Source organism: Macaca mulatta, chromosome 20 (genome assembly GCF_049350105.2).
Source record: "Macaca mulatta isolate MMU2019108-1 chromosome 20, T2T-MMU8v2.0, whole genome shotgun sequence".
In the NCBI taxonomy this organism is placed as follows: Eukaryota; Metazoa; Chordata; class Mammalia; order Primates; family Cercopithecidae; genus Macaca; species Macaca mulatta.
The window spans coordinates 53,401,538-53,415,323 of record NC_133425.1 but is presented as its reverse complement, the minus strand read 5'-3'; the positions used below and the strand labels follow the sequence as shown (position 1 = coordinate 53,415,323).

The window sequence follows — 13,786 nt, the reverse complement described above, 5'->3', positions numbered from 1 at the left end:
CTTTCTCCTCTTCCGCACCCGGGGGTGTGTGTGGGGGGTGTGTGTGGAGGGTGAGGGAGAATATTGCTGCTGGCTCTGGAATAAAATGCTGCCTCTGTTTGGGAGACAAAGAACAGAGTGGCTCCTCCAGGTCAGCTGTCTCTCCAGGCTGGCAGGCCCCTGGCCTCCCCCAGGCCTCTTCTGAGGCTCCAGGCCCCCCAGGAGCAGGGCCTTCTGCAGCCAGGCTGGGAACTGCTGCACCATTGGTGTGTTTTCACTGGAACCTGACGGAATGTTTTACCTTAAGAGACCCCAGGCAGCTTCCTTGCTGGGAAGATATTCATTTGCTGGGGTGGGGCTGGGGGTGCAGAGGTAGGAAGTGCTGTGGCTGGGAGGCTGCCTGGCCAGCGAGTAGGTGGTGGAGCGAGTGAGGGGGTGTGCGCTGTAAAACAGGGTGAGTGCTGTAAAACAGGGTGAGTGCATGTGCGCCAGCGTGTGCAAGGACACGGTAAGGGGTGTACATGTACTGTCTCGTGAATAAGAGCTTGTGTGTGTGTTGGGATGGGAAGACACGTACTGGTATGACAGCCCGAATGAGACGTGTATGTGTGAGTATTCGCGTGGAAGTTTTGCACTCGGGTTTGAGGCTGTGCAGAAGTACGCATGGCTCACCAGGTGTGGGGCTGTGTGGGCTGCCTCGTGTGAGCCAGCCCATGCGCAGGCATGTTTTGTGAGAGCCTTCAGAGAACGCATGAGCACGTGTGCCAGTGCGAGTGCGGGACGCGGGGAGGCGGGAGAGCCCAAGTGGGAGGCCCCGCGAAGGAGCGGGAGTGGGAGTGGGAGCGCCGGCGGGAGACCTGCGGGGGCGCGCCCGGGCTGACGCGTGCGCGCGCGCGCCGCCGCCCCCCGCCGGGGTCGGAGCCAGTTGCCATGGGAACGCGCCGCGGCCCGAGTTAATCATTTCCTGTGGAAAGTGTGCGGGAGGGGCGCGAGCGGGCGGGCAGAGGAGGCGGCGGCGTGGAGCTGCCTCCTGCCGGCGGGCCGGGCCGGGCCGAGCCCCGGGCGCTGCGGCGACGCCAGGATCCTGCCTCCGCCAGGCCGGTGAGTAGGGGGCCCGGGCGGGCTGGGTGCGGGCGGGGCGCTGGGGCTCCGCCCAGCCCGCCGTTCGGGGAGCCGCGTCCGGGCCGGCCCTGCCCTCAGGACCCCTCTGCCCCGACCCGCTGGGGGCGCGGGGAGGAAAAGGCCCGGGAGACCCAGCCCTGCGAGGTCCCCTCCAGCGCCGTTCAGCCCTAATCGAGGACCTTGCTGGGAGTAGGCACGGGGGCGGCGTGTCTCCCGGGATCCGAGCAGCCTTGGGACCCCGTTTGGATTTCATTGAACGAGGAGAGCGCAGACCCTACCCGGGATCGGCGTGTCAATTGGCGCCGCCCCTCCCCTTCTTGGGGTCTCCCCCACCCCCAGGGCTCCTTGGAAGGCTGCCGTTGGGTCCCTCCCACCACGTCCCTTGGGGAGTTCGCTTTTTCCCTGGCAGGGCCTGGGGCGGGGTGCCCCAGCCCAGAGGTTAGGAAGAAGGGCCTTGTCCGGCGCACTCCGGGCAGTGAGGAATCGGGCCATGACAGCCGCAGCAGTTGTGAAGGTCTCAGCAGGGAGGGCGATCCCAGGACCACCCCCTTAAGCCCCGCATTGCTAGTTAGAGCAGAACTCTGGCTGGTGCAGTGAAGGGCCTGGTCCTGGGAGATATTAAAGAGGAAGCTGTGTTTAAATTCTGGAGTACCATTTACTGCCACCCCCCGCCCCCGCCACCTCCATAGCCCAATACTGTCTCAAGATTGCGGGTTGTGGCCACCCCTGGCCCTTTCACCTTCCCCGACTTTTCCTCTGCCTGGAAAGGGTGAGCACCCATTCTTTCCCAGACGTGTATTCCCCATGCCCTTGTTAAAGTAGCCGTCTCCTTCACCAGGGAGAGTCACTTGCTAGGAATGCAGCCTCAGAATGGGGCCCTGCATTTGCAGTGACTGGACTTTAGGGGCACAGGGTGGTGAGTTCTGCTGTTCATAGGGGCACTGGGGAGCAGAGGGTTTGAAATCTGGGTTGCCCTGGAAAGCCCAGGATAAATGATGGTGTGCAGGGAGGTGGCATTCCCTGTGCAACTTCCTTGACCTTCTGCCTGCTCTCCCAGGGGGACCAAGCCCTGCCGGCTGCAGTCTCTGGGCAGCTGTCCAGCCTGTCCCCCCAATCTTTGCAATGTCCCTGATCTAGGGCAGGGGGAGTATTGCAGCTCTGCTGCCCTGGTCTAAACCCAGAGAGGCAGAGACCCTCTTCCCCAGCCAGCCCCTCTGCATTCACCCACCACTGGAGCGAAGTCACTGAAAAATAAAATTTTGGAGCTCTTTGTATATGCCAGTATTGTTCTGAACACTTGGCCTTGTCTAATCTTTAGAGCAACCCTATAAGGTGGAGTTCTCCCCATTTCATAGATGGAAATAATGAGGTATAGAGAGGCAAAGTAATTCTCCCAAGGTCACACATCTAGTAAACAGTGGAGCCAGGTTCTGAACCAGTCCCACTGCCCTCCCCCATGAATTCTAGGTTGGTAGAAGTCCCTGGACACCAGGTTTCATCTCAGATGCCCATGTAAAATGAGAGAGAGAGTGCTGCTTTCTTGGCCCAGAAACCTGGGCTTAAGATTCCTTGATACTTTTGACCTTCACACCCCTGAGGCTGCTAAATTCAGCTGCTTTTTCCTCTTCAGGATCTAGCACACACCCTTCCTCTTTCTTCCTGGTGTCTTCCTGGCTGCCTCTTCCACTTCCCTTCCTCATAACCACAGAAACGCTATCTCCTCCTGTCCCTGCCCCTCAGACGGAACTGATCTCCCTGAAAGTCTTCTCTGTCCACTGTGGAGTCAGCCTCCAATGCCCTGCACCGTCTCACCTTCCCAGCAGCCAAGCATGCAGATGGACCTGTCTTGCTCCTTCCTTTGCCCATTGGACAGCTGGTCTGCAGGGTTGGTTGTGTGCCCAGCTCTGTGCCAAGCAGCCTGGAGAAGAGGACATTTGGCTGCTCCCTTTGGTTTCTTCCACGCCACACTGGTCCATCTCTGTTTCCTCAGTGGAGCTGGCCCATGTATTTAGATCAGCCTCTGCCCTGTCCTTTGGCCCACATTCCCATCCCCTTCCCAGTAAGACTGCACCCAGGAGCCTCCTAGCTGTTCTCAGTCAAGGAAGGAAGAGACTATGGCTCCCTCGCCAGGTGCCTGGCATTCTTCCAGGGTTGGGCTCTGCAAACATCAGACACCAGAGCCTCAGGCCCCTAACCCCTGAACCCTTTACTTTTTTTTTTTTTTTTTGCCTCTCAATGCTTTAGTCACTCCTGTCCCTCTGTCTCCCCAATATGCTCAACTCTCTCCTATTCTAGACACCACATCCTCTCCTTCCCGTGCTAGCCAAACAGCCCCAAGGAGAAGGAAGTGGCTTCTTCCTCCCTCAGCTCCCTCCCCACTCTTTGAGCCTTCCCAAGTTTGCCATCTGCCCTTCTCCCTCCACAGGCTCAGGCTTTCTGCCTGTCTGGGCTTCCAGTCCTCCACGTCTGTGGCATGATGCACTGGGCACTGACCAACCTCTCCTTCCCACTTACACTTCAGTCACTTCTGAAAACTCTATACTTGCCTGGAGCTCCTGTCCCTCTCTCATCTTCTTTCTGCAGCTTTCCACCCCCGGTGAGCCCTATTATCACATGGCTGTCTCCTCTTGCTCAAGCTTTGATGATTGCCTCCTCACCTGTGGCATCGGTGGCCCTGTTTAGCTCTGAGTCTGTGTCCAGCCCTGACCTCTCTTCCAGGCTTCATTTCAAGCTTGTGTGTGTTCATTTCAGAATGTTCACCCCACAAGCCATCCCAGAGTGCTTAGTGTGGGTGCAGCTGCAGGCTGGGTGCAATGGGGCTGCAAACATGAATGTGTGTGAGCTGTGGGACCCATCGTGGGTCAGGGGAGGTGGACACCCTTCAAATAGCTATCTTCACTTCTTGGCAGGAAGTGGCCACTGCAATGAGGGATGGGGAGAGTAGTTGACAGCCCAGAAAGCTCCACTAGGAAGTCCTTCGGTTACCCCCACCTCAATCTTAAAACCCCATGTTGCCTCTCTGAGCTGACTTCGCTTCTTCTGTAAATGACATTACTGTCTGAGTCTGGGATTGTAGCATGATCACCTTAAATGCCCTCAAGGTTGCTTTGCACACAGTAGGTGCTCAATAGAGACTTGTGCAGGGAATATCTGAGCTCTGTTCATTTGTTCAGTTCATGAGGGAACTATCCCTGACTGAAGCTTTCCATCCCTGACCAATGCTCCCCACCCCCCTCCATTCCCCATACCACCTGGTGCCTGGCCCGCACCTGCAGCCTCCAGCAGCCTGCTCAGACTAAGGGTTTTTGAAGTGTTTATCTCCCTTCTGACTGGGAGCTTTCAGGTGTCATCTCTTCTGATCCAAAAGAACCCCTGGCAGATGCCTGGCACCCAGTAGGCATTATTAAATGAAGACTGAATGAATCTTTGTATCTCAACACCCATACGGTGCCTGCCACATGCTAGGCACAGAGCGCAGGCTAGTCGAATACATGAATGAGAACTTGCTGTATATAGACTTCACTTGTCACTGACCACAGTCAGGGCCCTTTTGAGTCCCTTCTCAATGAAATGTTAATATTCAGAGCATTCACTGCTCTGCTGACAGACCTTAGGCAGAGGAGCCTGAAGCCTAAGGGTTAAGAACGTGGTTAAGTGCAATTAGAAAATTAGATGTCTTGGAGGAAAAGGATTAGACTTACGGAGACGCTGCTGACTTGCGGTGCCTCCTCTATGTGGGGCTAGGACCTGGCTTGTCCTCACGCTGCCAGGCTCAGAGCGGAAGGGTTCAGGTGTGGGGTCTCAGGCACAGCTGAAATGCTCCTTTCCCACTTCGGAGCCTCCGTATTCGGAAGCAGATATCCCCAAAAGGCAGCAGGCCCCATTTCATCCTGCGAGCCCTGGGGTCTTTGGGGGACAGTGCAGTTGGAGCTGCTGCCCTGGGTAACCAGCGACCGGTGGGGCGTAGAGCCTTCCAGATGACTGGCTCTGCCCGAGATGCAGTCGTGCTGGTCCGTGATCTTCAAGCTCATCTCCCCTTGTTCTCTCCGCAGGCTGCCCGGTGCCCCGAGGAGGCTGCTGAGCCCCAGGCCATGGTCCCCTCTCGCAGGACGTGGAACCTGGGAGCCACGCCCTCGCTGCGGGGCCTGTGGAGAGTGGGCCGGGCCCCGGAGCCCGAGCCGGGGATGGCTCGCCCCGCCCCAGCCCCAGCCAGCCCGGCCGCCCGCCCTTTCCCACACACCGGCCCGGGGAGGTTGAGAACTGGTGAGTCCGCATTTTTAAAATGCCTCTTTATTTCCCTTCCTTCCTCCAGATACCAGAGATGAGACTGAGGTTTCTCACCGGTTCCTAAGCCCAGTCAGAGCTGTCAGGTAATTACAGGGTAACCGACAGCCCAGAGCCGGGCGGGCGTGGAGCCGGAGCGTCAGTCTCGCCGGGTGCTCCTTCCTTGCGCCCCTGTCTGGAAAGAGGAGACCTGGAAGCCGGGTTAAACTTTAACACGGGGCGGGCACAGAGCAGGGGGATCAGCTGCGTTCCCTCTGGCCAAGCTGGTCAGAGCTCTGCGGGCTGCCGTCCTTGGCCAAAAGCGTGTGGGCTCACTCCGGTCTCTGCCCAGGCTGGTAAACAAGGTAGGTGAAGTGGCTGCCCGGGCACCAAGCGCCGCTGACACTTGATCCTGCCTGGGCTGGCCCCTGGACGGCGTTGGGAGTGGACTGAGGCTGCTCCGGAACGTGGCCTGGTGGGGCTTGGGGGCCATGTGCTCATTTCAGGTGTTTCTGTAGAGACCCTGACAGCAGGTGGGCAGGGGTCCCAGAGTCTTGGCCCCTAGTGTCTCCCCGGGGAGCTGTCAGTGCCAGCTCGCCTTTCTGGGTCATGTCCCCCGGTGCTGCGAAAGTCAAGAAGTGAGCGGCTTCTCTGATTCAGGGCGGGGACTGGATTGACGGGGCTGGGGAGCTGCCCATGACCCTCTCCCGAGGCGTGGGCAGGTTGCCCTGGTAGTGTGGGGGAAAGAGGGCTCTCCAGGCAAGGTGCCTTTAGGGGTCTGCTCCCTGTCCCCCGTGACTTACAGGAACAGGGTCTAGACTGCCACCCTGTGAGGGCTAGCAGAGTCCCTCTGGGCCATCAGGTCCAAGCCCCTTGGAGCACAGAAGGGGAAACTGAGGCCCAGAGAGGGCACACAGCAAACTCCTGTTCAGCCCTCTCTCCCACCACATTTGTGCTGTCAGTGGCAGCTGGACTGATGCCTGCTGAGGTCTCTCTGCTTCTATGGTTGTCTGGGGCTGGCTGCTCCCAAGCAGCACAGCCAGGCTGGGGATGACCCAGGGCCCTCGGGAAAAGCCTGGGCTTTTGGGCCAGGTAGCCCAGTTGTCTGAAAGGGGCAGAGGATGACCTCTACCCCATAAGGTTGTCGTAAGGATTACAAATGTAATATGAATGAGTATTGCTTTTCTGGTAAAAACAAAAACATTTTGCCTTCGAATACTTAAAACACATAGAAAAATATCAAAAAGGAAATAAAAATCACAAGCTAGTCACTGAACATTTTATGTAGTGCCTTCTAGTCATGTGTGTCTGTGTGTGTGTGTGTGTGTGTGTGTGCGTGCGCATATAGGTATTTGAAATATTGTGTTATCTCAGCTTTCTAACCTGAAGGAAAAAATTGGGTATTATGAAGATTATATGACCATACAGACTTTTATCCACTTAAAAAATTTAAGACAAAGGTCAGATGAAATCCTGTGTGTGAAATGCAAGCACCGTGCCTGCCACTGGACCTCAGCCAGCTCAGCTGCCCCAGGCCCCTCTGAGCCCCCCAACCAACCCCCATATTGCCACCCTGAGAGTCGGCTGGCAGAGGATTGGTTAGCACATGAGATTTGAATCCTGGCTCCTGTGACCCTGGGCACATTGTTAACCCTTCAGGGCTTCTGGTTCTTTGCCTGTCAGGTTGGGAGAATGCCCCCCACCTCCCTGGGGAGTTGTGAGGAGCTGATGGCAGCTGTAGTCCTATTGGCCTGTACTGTGGGCCCTTTCTGTGTGCCTGGCACTACATGGGCACCACGTGTATCTCATCCATTTGATCCTCACCACAGGGCTGTGAAGTTGTCCTCATTTTATTGACAAGCAAACTGAGGATCAAGAAGGTGTGTAAAGGCTGGGCACTGTGGCTCACGCCTGTAATCCCAGCACTTTGGGAAGCCAAGGCGGGCAGATCACTTGAGGTTAGGAGTTCAAGACCAGCCTGGCCAACATGGTGAAACTCCATATCTACTAAAAGTACAAAAATTAGTTGGGTTGGTGGTGCACGCCTGTAGTCCCAGCTACTCGGGAGGCTGAGATGTAAGAATCGCTTGAACCTGGGAGGCAGAGGTTGCAGTGAGCCAAGATCGCATCACTGCACCCTCTGGGCAACAGAGAGAGACCCTGTCTCAAAAAAAAAAAAGAGAAAAGAAAAAAAAAAATGTGTGTAAGGCTTGAAAAGCACTTGGCCCAGTGGCTGGCACTTGGGATATTGTTATGCCCCAGGGTAGTGGCTCTGCAGTGTGCCTCATGACTCGTGAGGCTGGCCCCCATCCCACCCTGTTCAGCCCTGCAGGTGGAGGTGGGTGGCTGGGGCGTCGCTGCCGCAGCCCGCCCTCTCTTCCGTGGGTGAGGGAGGCAGTGTGTTAGAGGCACAAGGGGATGCACGTTAGCTGGTTCTGAATACACTTGGGGAAGCAACGGAGGCTGGGCCATCTGGTGTGGATTTGGTCTTAATGAAGTCAGGGAAGAAATTGCCACCTAGAGGCAGCTGGGGTAATAAAGCCATAGCCCCTGTGCAAGTCCTCAAAGCTTCGTGCAGGCTGGCTGGCTGGCATCGGCTTCCTTCCGTTGCCCTGCTGAGCAGGTGCCTGCCGCAAAAGCCACCGTGAGGATAGGGGAGCCTCCAGTGGGGTATTGGGCCCCCTCCAGAAGAGAATCCTGGGGCGGCTTTTGGTAAGAAAGGAGTGTAGCCCCTGCCCCAAGCCAGGCCTTCCCCTCTGTGCAGGGCAGGCATGTAAGGGTGTGTGAGCCCCTCCTGGCCTCATCTGGACCAGCCAGGGGTGTGTGAAAGCTGAGGTCAGCTGTGGCCCTGGCCAGTGGTCCATGGCTAGCAGTCTTCGGCCAGCGGTCGGAGTGTCTCACCTATCTCTCTGTCCCGGGACAGGGCGTGGAAAAGATACCCCAGTCTGCGGTGACGAGGACTCCAGTGCCCGAAGTGCAGCTCGCCCAGCCCTAGCTCAGTGCCGAGCCCTTAGCGTGGACTGGGCTGGCCCCGGAAGCCCCCACGGGCTCTACCTGACCCTGCAGGTAAGCACTGGGGCCTTCCAGGCTGCATGTGCCTTGGGTCTCTGAGCTCCAGTGGCTGGGTTCCTGCCAGGTTCCTGGGGGTAGGAAGCACCAGGGGAGAGCCAGGGACCCACCTCGCACCTCTCTGCTAGGCCCCTCGTGACCCCTCTGCCTGTGAGCCAGCTTCATTAAGTCAGACAGGGGAAATCTCACAGGAGCTGACAGGAACTTTTCAGTCATGCCCTGGCTGAGGTGTTAAAGTGGGAAGCATGGGGCCTTAGCTGAGATGGGCAGAGCTTGGAGAAGGTATTGGGAGAACAGGCAGGTTTGGGGTAGCTGGTTATTCTCAAACATGGTTATGTGAGCATTTCCTTGTATTTCCTTGGGAATATTTCCTTGTTTGAAGTGAGAATTCAAAGCTAGATGGGGGATTCACTAAAACTTGGGGTCTTCTCCCTTGTAGTTATCACCAAGTGACTTTAAAAAGACAAAGTAAGGCTGAGTGCAGTGGCTCAGGCCTGTAATCTCACCACTTTGGGAGGCTGAGGTAGGAAGATCGCTTGAGCCCACGAGTTCATGACCAGCCTGGACAATATAGTGAGACCCCATCTCTATAAAAAGAAAAATAAAAAATTAGCTGGGCATGGTGGTTCCTATAGTCCCAGCTACTCAGGAGGCTGGAGTGGGAGGATTGCTTGAGCCCAGGAGGTTGAGGCTGCAGTGAGCTGTGATTGCATCACTGCACTCCAGCCTGGGTGACGGAGTGGGACCTTGTCTCAAAAAAAAAAAAAAACAAACTTTACATATATAGGTATATTTGGCTATAGAAATAATACATAATGATAATAGTAATAAGAGCTACTATTTATCAAACACGGACTTTGTGCCAGGCATTAAAGATCTCATATCAGTCCTCATGATATTCATAACAGTCTCAGGATACAGTATTTGATCTGAGCTTTATAGAGGAGGATGTGGAGGCTTAGAGAGGTTAAGTTACTGGCTGCTGGTCACATATTTGACCATTCAACACAACTAGCCTTGTAACAGGGCAGAGATACAATTACCCAGAAACTGCCTCTCATAGTCCTCTATCTTTGAGAAATCCACTATTAAGTATTTGGGGTTTATTTATTTATCTTTCCTATATCGAACCACTTAATTATATTTATATGATTTTTATTTTTGAGATGGAGTCTCATTCACTCTGTTGCCCAGGCTGGAGTGCAGTGGTGTGCAGTGGCGTGGTCTTGACTGCACCATCCGCCTCCCAGGTTCAAGGGATTCTCCTACCTCAGCCTCCTGAGTAGCTGGGATTACAGGTGTGCACCACCACACCTGGCTAATTTTTGTATTTTTAGTAGAGATAAGGTTTCACCATTTCACCATGTTGGCCAGGCTGGTCTTGAACTCTTTTTTTTTTTTTTTTTTTTGAGACGGAGTCTCGCTCTGGAGTGCAATGGCGTGATCTCAGCTCACTGCACCCTCCGCCTCTCGGATTCAAGTGATTCTCCTGTCTCAGCCTTGCGAATAGCTGGAATTACAGGCGTGCGCCACCATGCCCAGCTAATGTTTGTATTTTTAGTAGAGACAGGGTTTCATTATGTTGGCCAGACTGGTCATGAACTCCTAACCTCAAGTCATCTGCCCACCTCAGCTTCCCAAAGTGCTGGGATTACAGGTGTGAGCCACCCAGCCATATTTATATGATTTTTTTTTTTTTTGAGACAGAGTCTCACTCTATTGCCCAGGTTGGAGTGCAGTGGCATGATCTCAGCCCACTGCAACCTTCACCTCTCAGGTTCAAGTGATTCTCATGCCTCAGCCTCCTGAGTAGCTGGGACTACAGGCATGCGCCACTACACCTGGCTAATTTTTGTATTTTTAGTAGAGATGGGGTTTCACCGTGTTGGCCAGGCTGGTCTCGAACTCCTGACCTCAAGTGATCTGCCCACCTGGGCCTCCCAAAGTTCTGGGATTACAGGCATGACCCACAGTGCCCAGTGCATATTTATATGATTTTTATTATTTATTTTACATGTTATTCTGTGACTAGCTCTTTCCCTCAAGTAACTCCTTGTAATCTCTTCATGCTCATCAACACATAGAGAACTACCTTTTTTTTTTTTTTTTTTTTTTTTTTTTTGGAGCAAGGTCTGGTTCTGTTGCCCAGGCTGGAATGCAGTGGTACAATCTCACTGCAACCTCCAGCCATGTCATCTCACCTCAGCCTCCTGAGTAGCTGGGACTATAGGCATGTGCCACCACGCCCAGCTAATTTTTGTAATTTTTGTAGAGATGGAGGTTTCATCATGTTGCCCAGGCTGGTCCTGAACTTGTGGGCTCTGCCTTGGCTTCCCAAAGTGCTGGGATTACAGGTGTGAGCCATCACGCCCAGCCCTACCTCTTTCTTTTACACTGCTGCATAATGGTCTACTTCAGGACTTACCATAAGTTATTTATAACAGATCCTCTGTATTGTTTCTGATTGCAGTGAGCTCCTTAAACAAATATCTGTGCTGTGTTCATGCAGCAATAGCTTTGAGTATTTTCAGGGCAGTACAAGCTCTGCCCATTTTTAATTGATGCATTCATTCAACAGATTATTTAGAATGTGCCAGTCTGTGCTAGGGTCAGAGGTGCAGTGCAGAAAGAGACAAGAGAGTCTAGCAGAGGCCCCAGAGAGTGATCAAATAATCACGAAGGGATGAAGGCAAACCAGGCAGGGGCCGAGAAGGCAGTGGCAGAGGATTGACACCAGAGTCATCTGGGGGTGCTGCCAAGGCTCACCCCCTAAGAAAACCATTGCACTAGAGGGCCCACCATTCCCCCACATTCTCCTGACCATCGACACACACTGATTCTGCCCTTTCTCGAAGCTACATTTTCACAGAGCCTTGAAGGAACATGTACAAATGGTGGGCAGGATGGAGTGTGGAAAACACATACCATTCAAGGGGACATATCCTCCCTGCTGCAAACGGATGTCCTGGCCCGGGTAGCTTGTTTTCCCAGCCCCTGATCTGAACATGGATGCAGGGGTTGATGTTGCTTCAGGGACAGTCTTGTGTTTCGAGGTGTTTCTTGTCTCTTCTCATGTGATTCATCTGAAAACTGAACCAAAAGTTTCTTCTATCTGTTCAAATCTGCTAGAAAGCAGGTCTGGTGAGAGAACAGTTAAAGAAACCCGAGGACCCGCTCTTTGCTCTGTCTTGAGCCATCCATAGTTAAATTGGAAGGCGGCAGTCAGAAACCCACAGCCTCGAGTTGGGTGGTGGCTCTGTTCTTGAGCTTTGATTATGGGGTGCTGAGTTGTGGTTGCTGAGTCCTGGGGTCAGCAGATCTGCTGAAGATCTCTGGGATGCTGGCACCAGCAACTAGCTTCCACGTTCACATCCTGGTGGGCCCCCACAAAGCTCCATTATGCGGTAGGTTCTTCAGGATTGAAGATGTGGGGCCAGGGTGGGTCCCAAGCACAGTGCGGCGACCTGGCGGCCTTAGTGACACCCCGTCCCTAGGCTCTGTCCAGCAGTTAAAACCTGAGATGCACCCCACAGAGGCGCTGCAGAAATTCCCAACCCTCCAGGGCCCCGTCTGTCCTTCCTGTGGCTTGGCCAACAGGCCAGAAATAGTGTAACCTTTGCCCTGGCTGGCAAATGGAAACTTCCAGCTGCTGTCCTTGCCGCCATGGATCACAAGCCTGCTAGTGATGGTGTGGCAGTTGGTCACAGGGTGGGGACAAAATTAAGTCGGAGGGAATTTTCTATTTTCTTTTTGAGACACAGTCTTGAGCTGTCACCCAGGCTAGATTGCAGTGGTGCAATCTCAGCTCACTGCAACCTCCACCTCCTGGGTTCAGCAATTCTCCTGCCTCAGCTTCCCGAGTATCTGCGATTACAGGTACCTGCCATCACGCCTGGCTAATTTTTTTTCTGTTTTTAGTAGAGACAGGGTTTTGCCATGCTGGCCATGCTGGTCTCCAACTCCTGACTTCAGGTGATCCACCCACCTCAGCCTCTCAAAGTGCTGGGATTACAGGTGTGAGCCACTGCGCCCAGCACGAATATTCCTAAATATAAGAGGTGTGTCCCCCACCCGCCCTTCTTAAGTGGAGCTCGGGGTCGAGAGAAGGAGGGGGTGAATTTTGGGCTAAGGAGCCTGCTGATGTCACTTTTCTTGTCTTTTCAATTATCTGTATTGGCTTTTTGAATGTCAAAGTAAAAAGATGTGAAGATTACAGGAATCATGTCCTGATAATACTTACCTCATATCAAGCCCTTACTATGTGCCAGGCGCCTTCTGAGGACTTGGCTGCAATTGTCTGTTACTCTTCACACAAGCTCAATGAGGCAGTCCTGTTATTACCATTTTTATTTTAAGAATGAGGAGAACGCAGCTTCAAGAAGGTAAGTAACTTGCCCAACGTCACCCAGCTTAGCCGAGGAAGAGCCAGTCTTCACACACAGGCCTTGCCGCCTCTAGACTACGCGTTTATTTTTTAGAGTGAGCACTTTTAAAAGAGTAACTTATTTTTTTGTTTTGAATTTAAAGGTCACAAAGACACACAGAAATTGTCTGCTGTCTCTCTTCCAAGATAACCTCTGTTGATATGGGAAAAAAAAAAAAAAAAGCTGGGTGTGGTGGCTCATGCTTGTAGTCCTAACACGTTGGGAGGCTGAGGCAGGAGGATCGCTTGAGCCCAGGAGTTTGAGACCAGCCTGGGAAACATGGCAAAACCCTATCTCTACACAAAAAATACAAAAATCAGCTAGTCATGGTGGTATGTACCTGTAGTCCCAGCTACTCGGGAGGCTGAGGTAGGGGGATTGCTTGAGCCCAGGAAGTCAAGGTTGCAGTGAGCTGTGATTGTGCTATTGCACTCCAGCCGGGGCCACAGAGTGAGACTCTGTCTTAAAAAAAAAAAAAAAAAAAAAAGAAAGAAAGAAAAAAAGAAAGAAAAAAAATGACCAGGCGCAGTGGCTCATTCCTGTAATCCCAGCACTTCAAGAGGTCGAAGCGGGTGGATCACTTGAAGTCAGGAGTTTGAGACCAGCATGGCCAACATGGTGAAACCCCGTCTCTACTAAAAATACAAAAATTAGCCAGGAGTGGTGGCACACACCTGTCATCCCAGCTACTTGGGAGGCTGAGGCAGGAGAATTGCTTGAACCTGGGAGGCGGAGGTTGCAGTGAGCCGAGATGGCACCACTGCACTCCAGCCTGGGTGACACAGTGAGACTCTGTTTAAAAAAGGAAAAGAAAAAAAAAACCAAAAAAACACACAGTCATTGTTTATAAGGTTAACAATTCAAATGCCAAAGAGGTTCAAAATGAAATGTAAGGCCACCTCCTTTCCCCTCTTCTCACATTCTCTCTG

The 13,786-nt window shown here is 53.4% G+C and overlaps 1 protein-coding gene and 1 long non-coding RNA gene across 46 annotated transcripts in view; both read left to right on the top strand.

Annotated features, from left to right (window-relative positions):
- Window positions 1-13,786, top strand: part of KIFC3 (kinesin family member C3) — a 105,416-nt gene that overhangs the window by 59,197 nt on the left and 32,433 nt on the right. For 10 of the 45 annotated variants that reach the window (XM_028841202.2, XM_077986089.1, XM_028841199.2 and 7 more), the window contains 2 exons: window positions 5,154-5,364; window positions 8,288-8,430. In XM_028841202.2, coding sequence (XP_028697035.2) covers window positions 5,154-5,364; window positions 8,288-8,430 — 354 coding nt within the window. Of the gene's footprint in view, window positions 1-205; window positions 1,081-5,153; window positions 5,730-8,287; window positions 8,431-13,786 lie in introns of those variants that run through there. The other 35 variants (XM_015126261.3, XM_077986118.1, XM_077986093.1 and 32 more) reach the window with 14 other exon arrangements.
- Window positions 10,504-13,320, top strand: LOC144338042 (uncharacterized). Its single transcript, XR_013411801.1, has 2 exons — window positions 10,504-12,226; window positions 13,266-13,320. It is a non-coding gene; the product is annotated as an uncharacterized LOC144338042 (long non-coding RNA).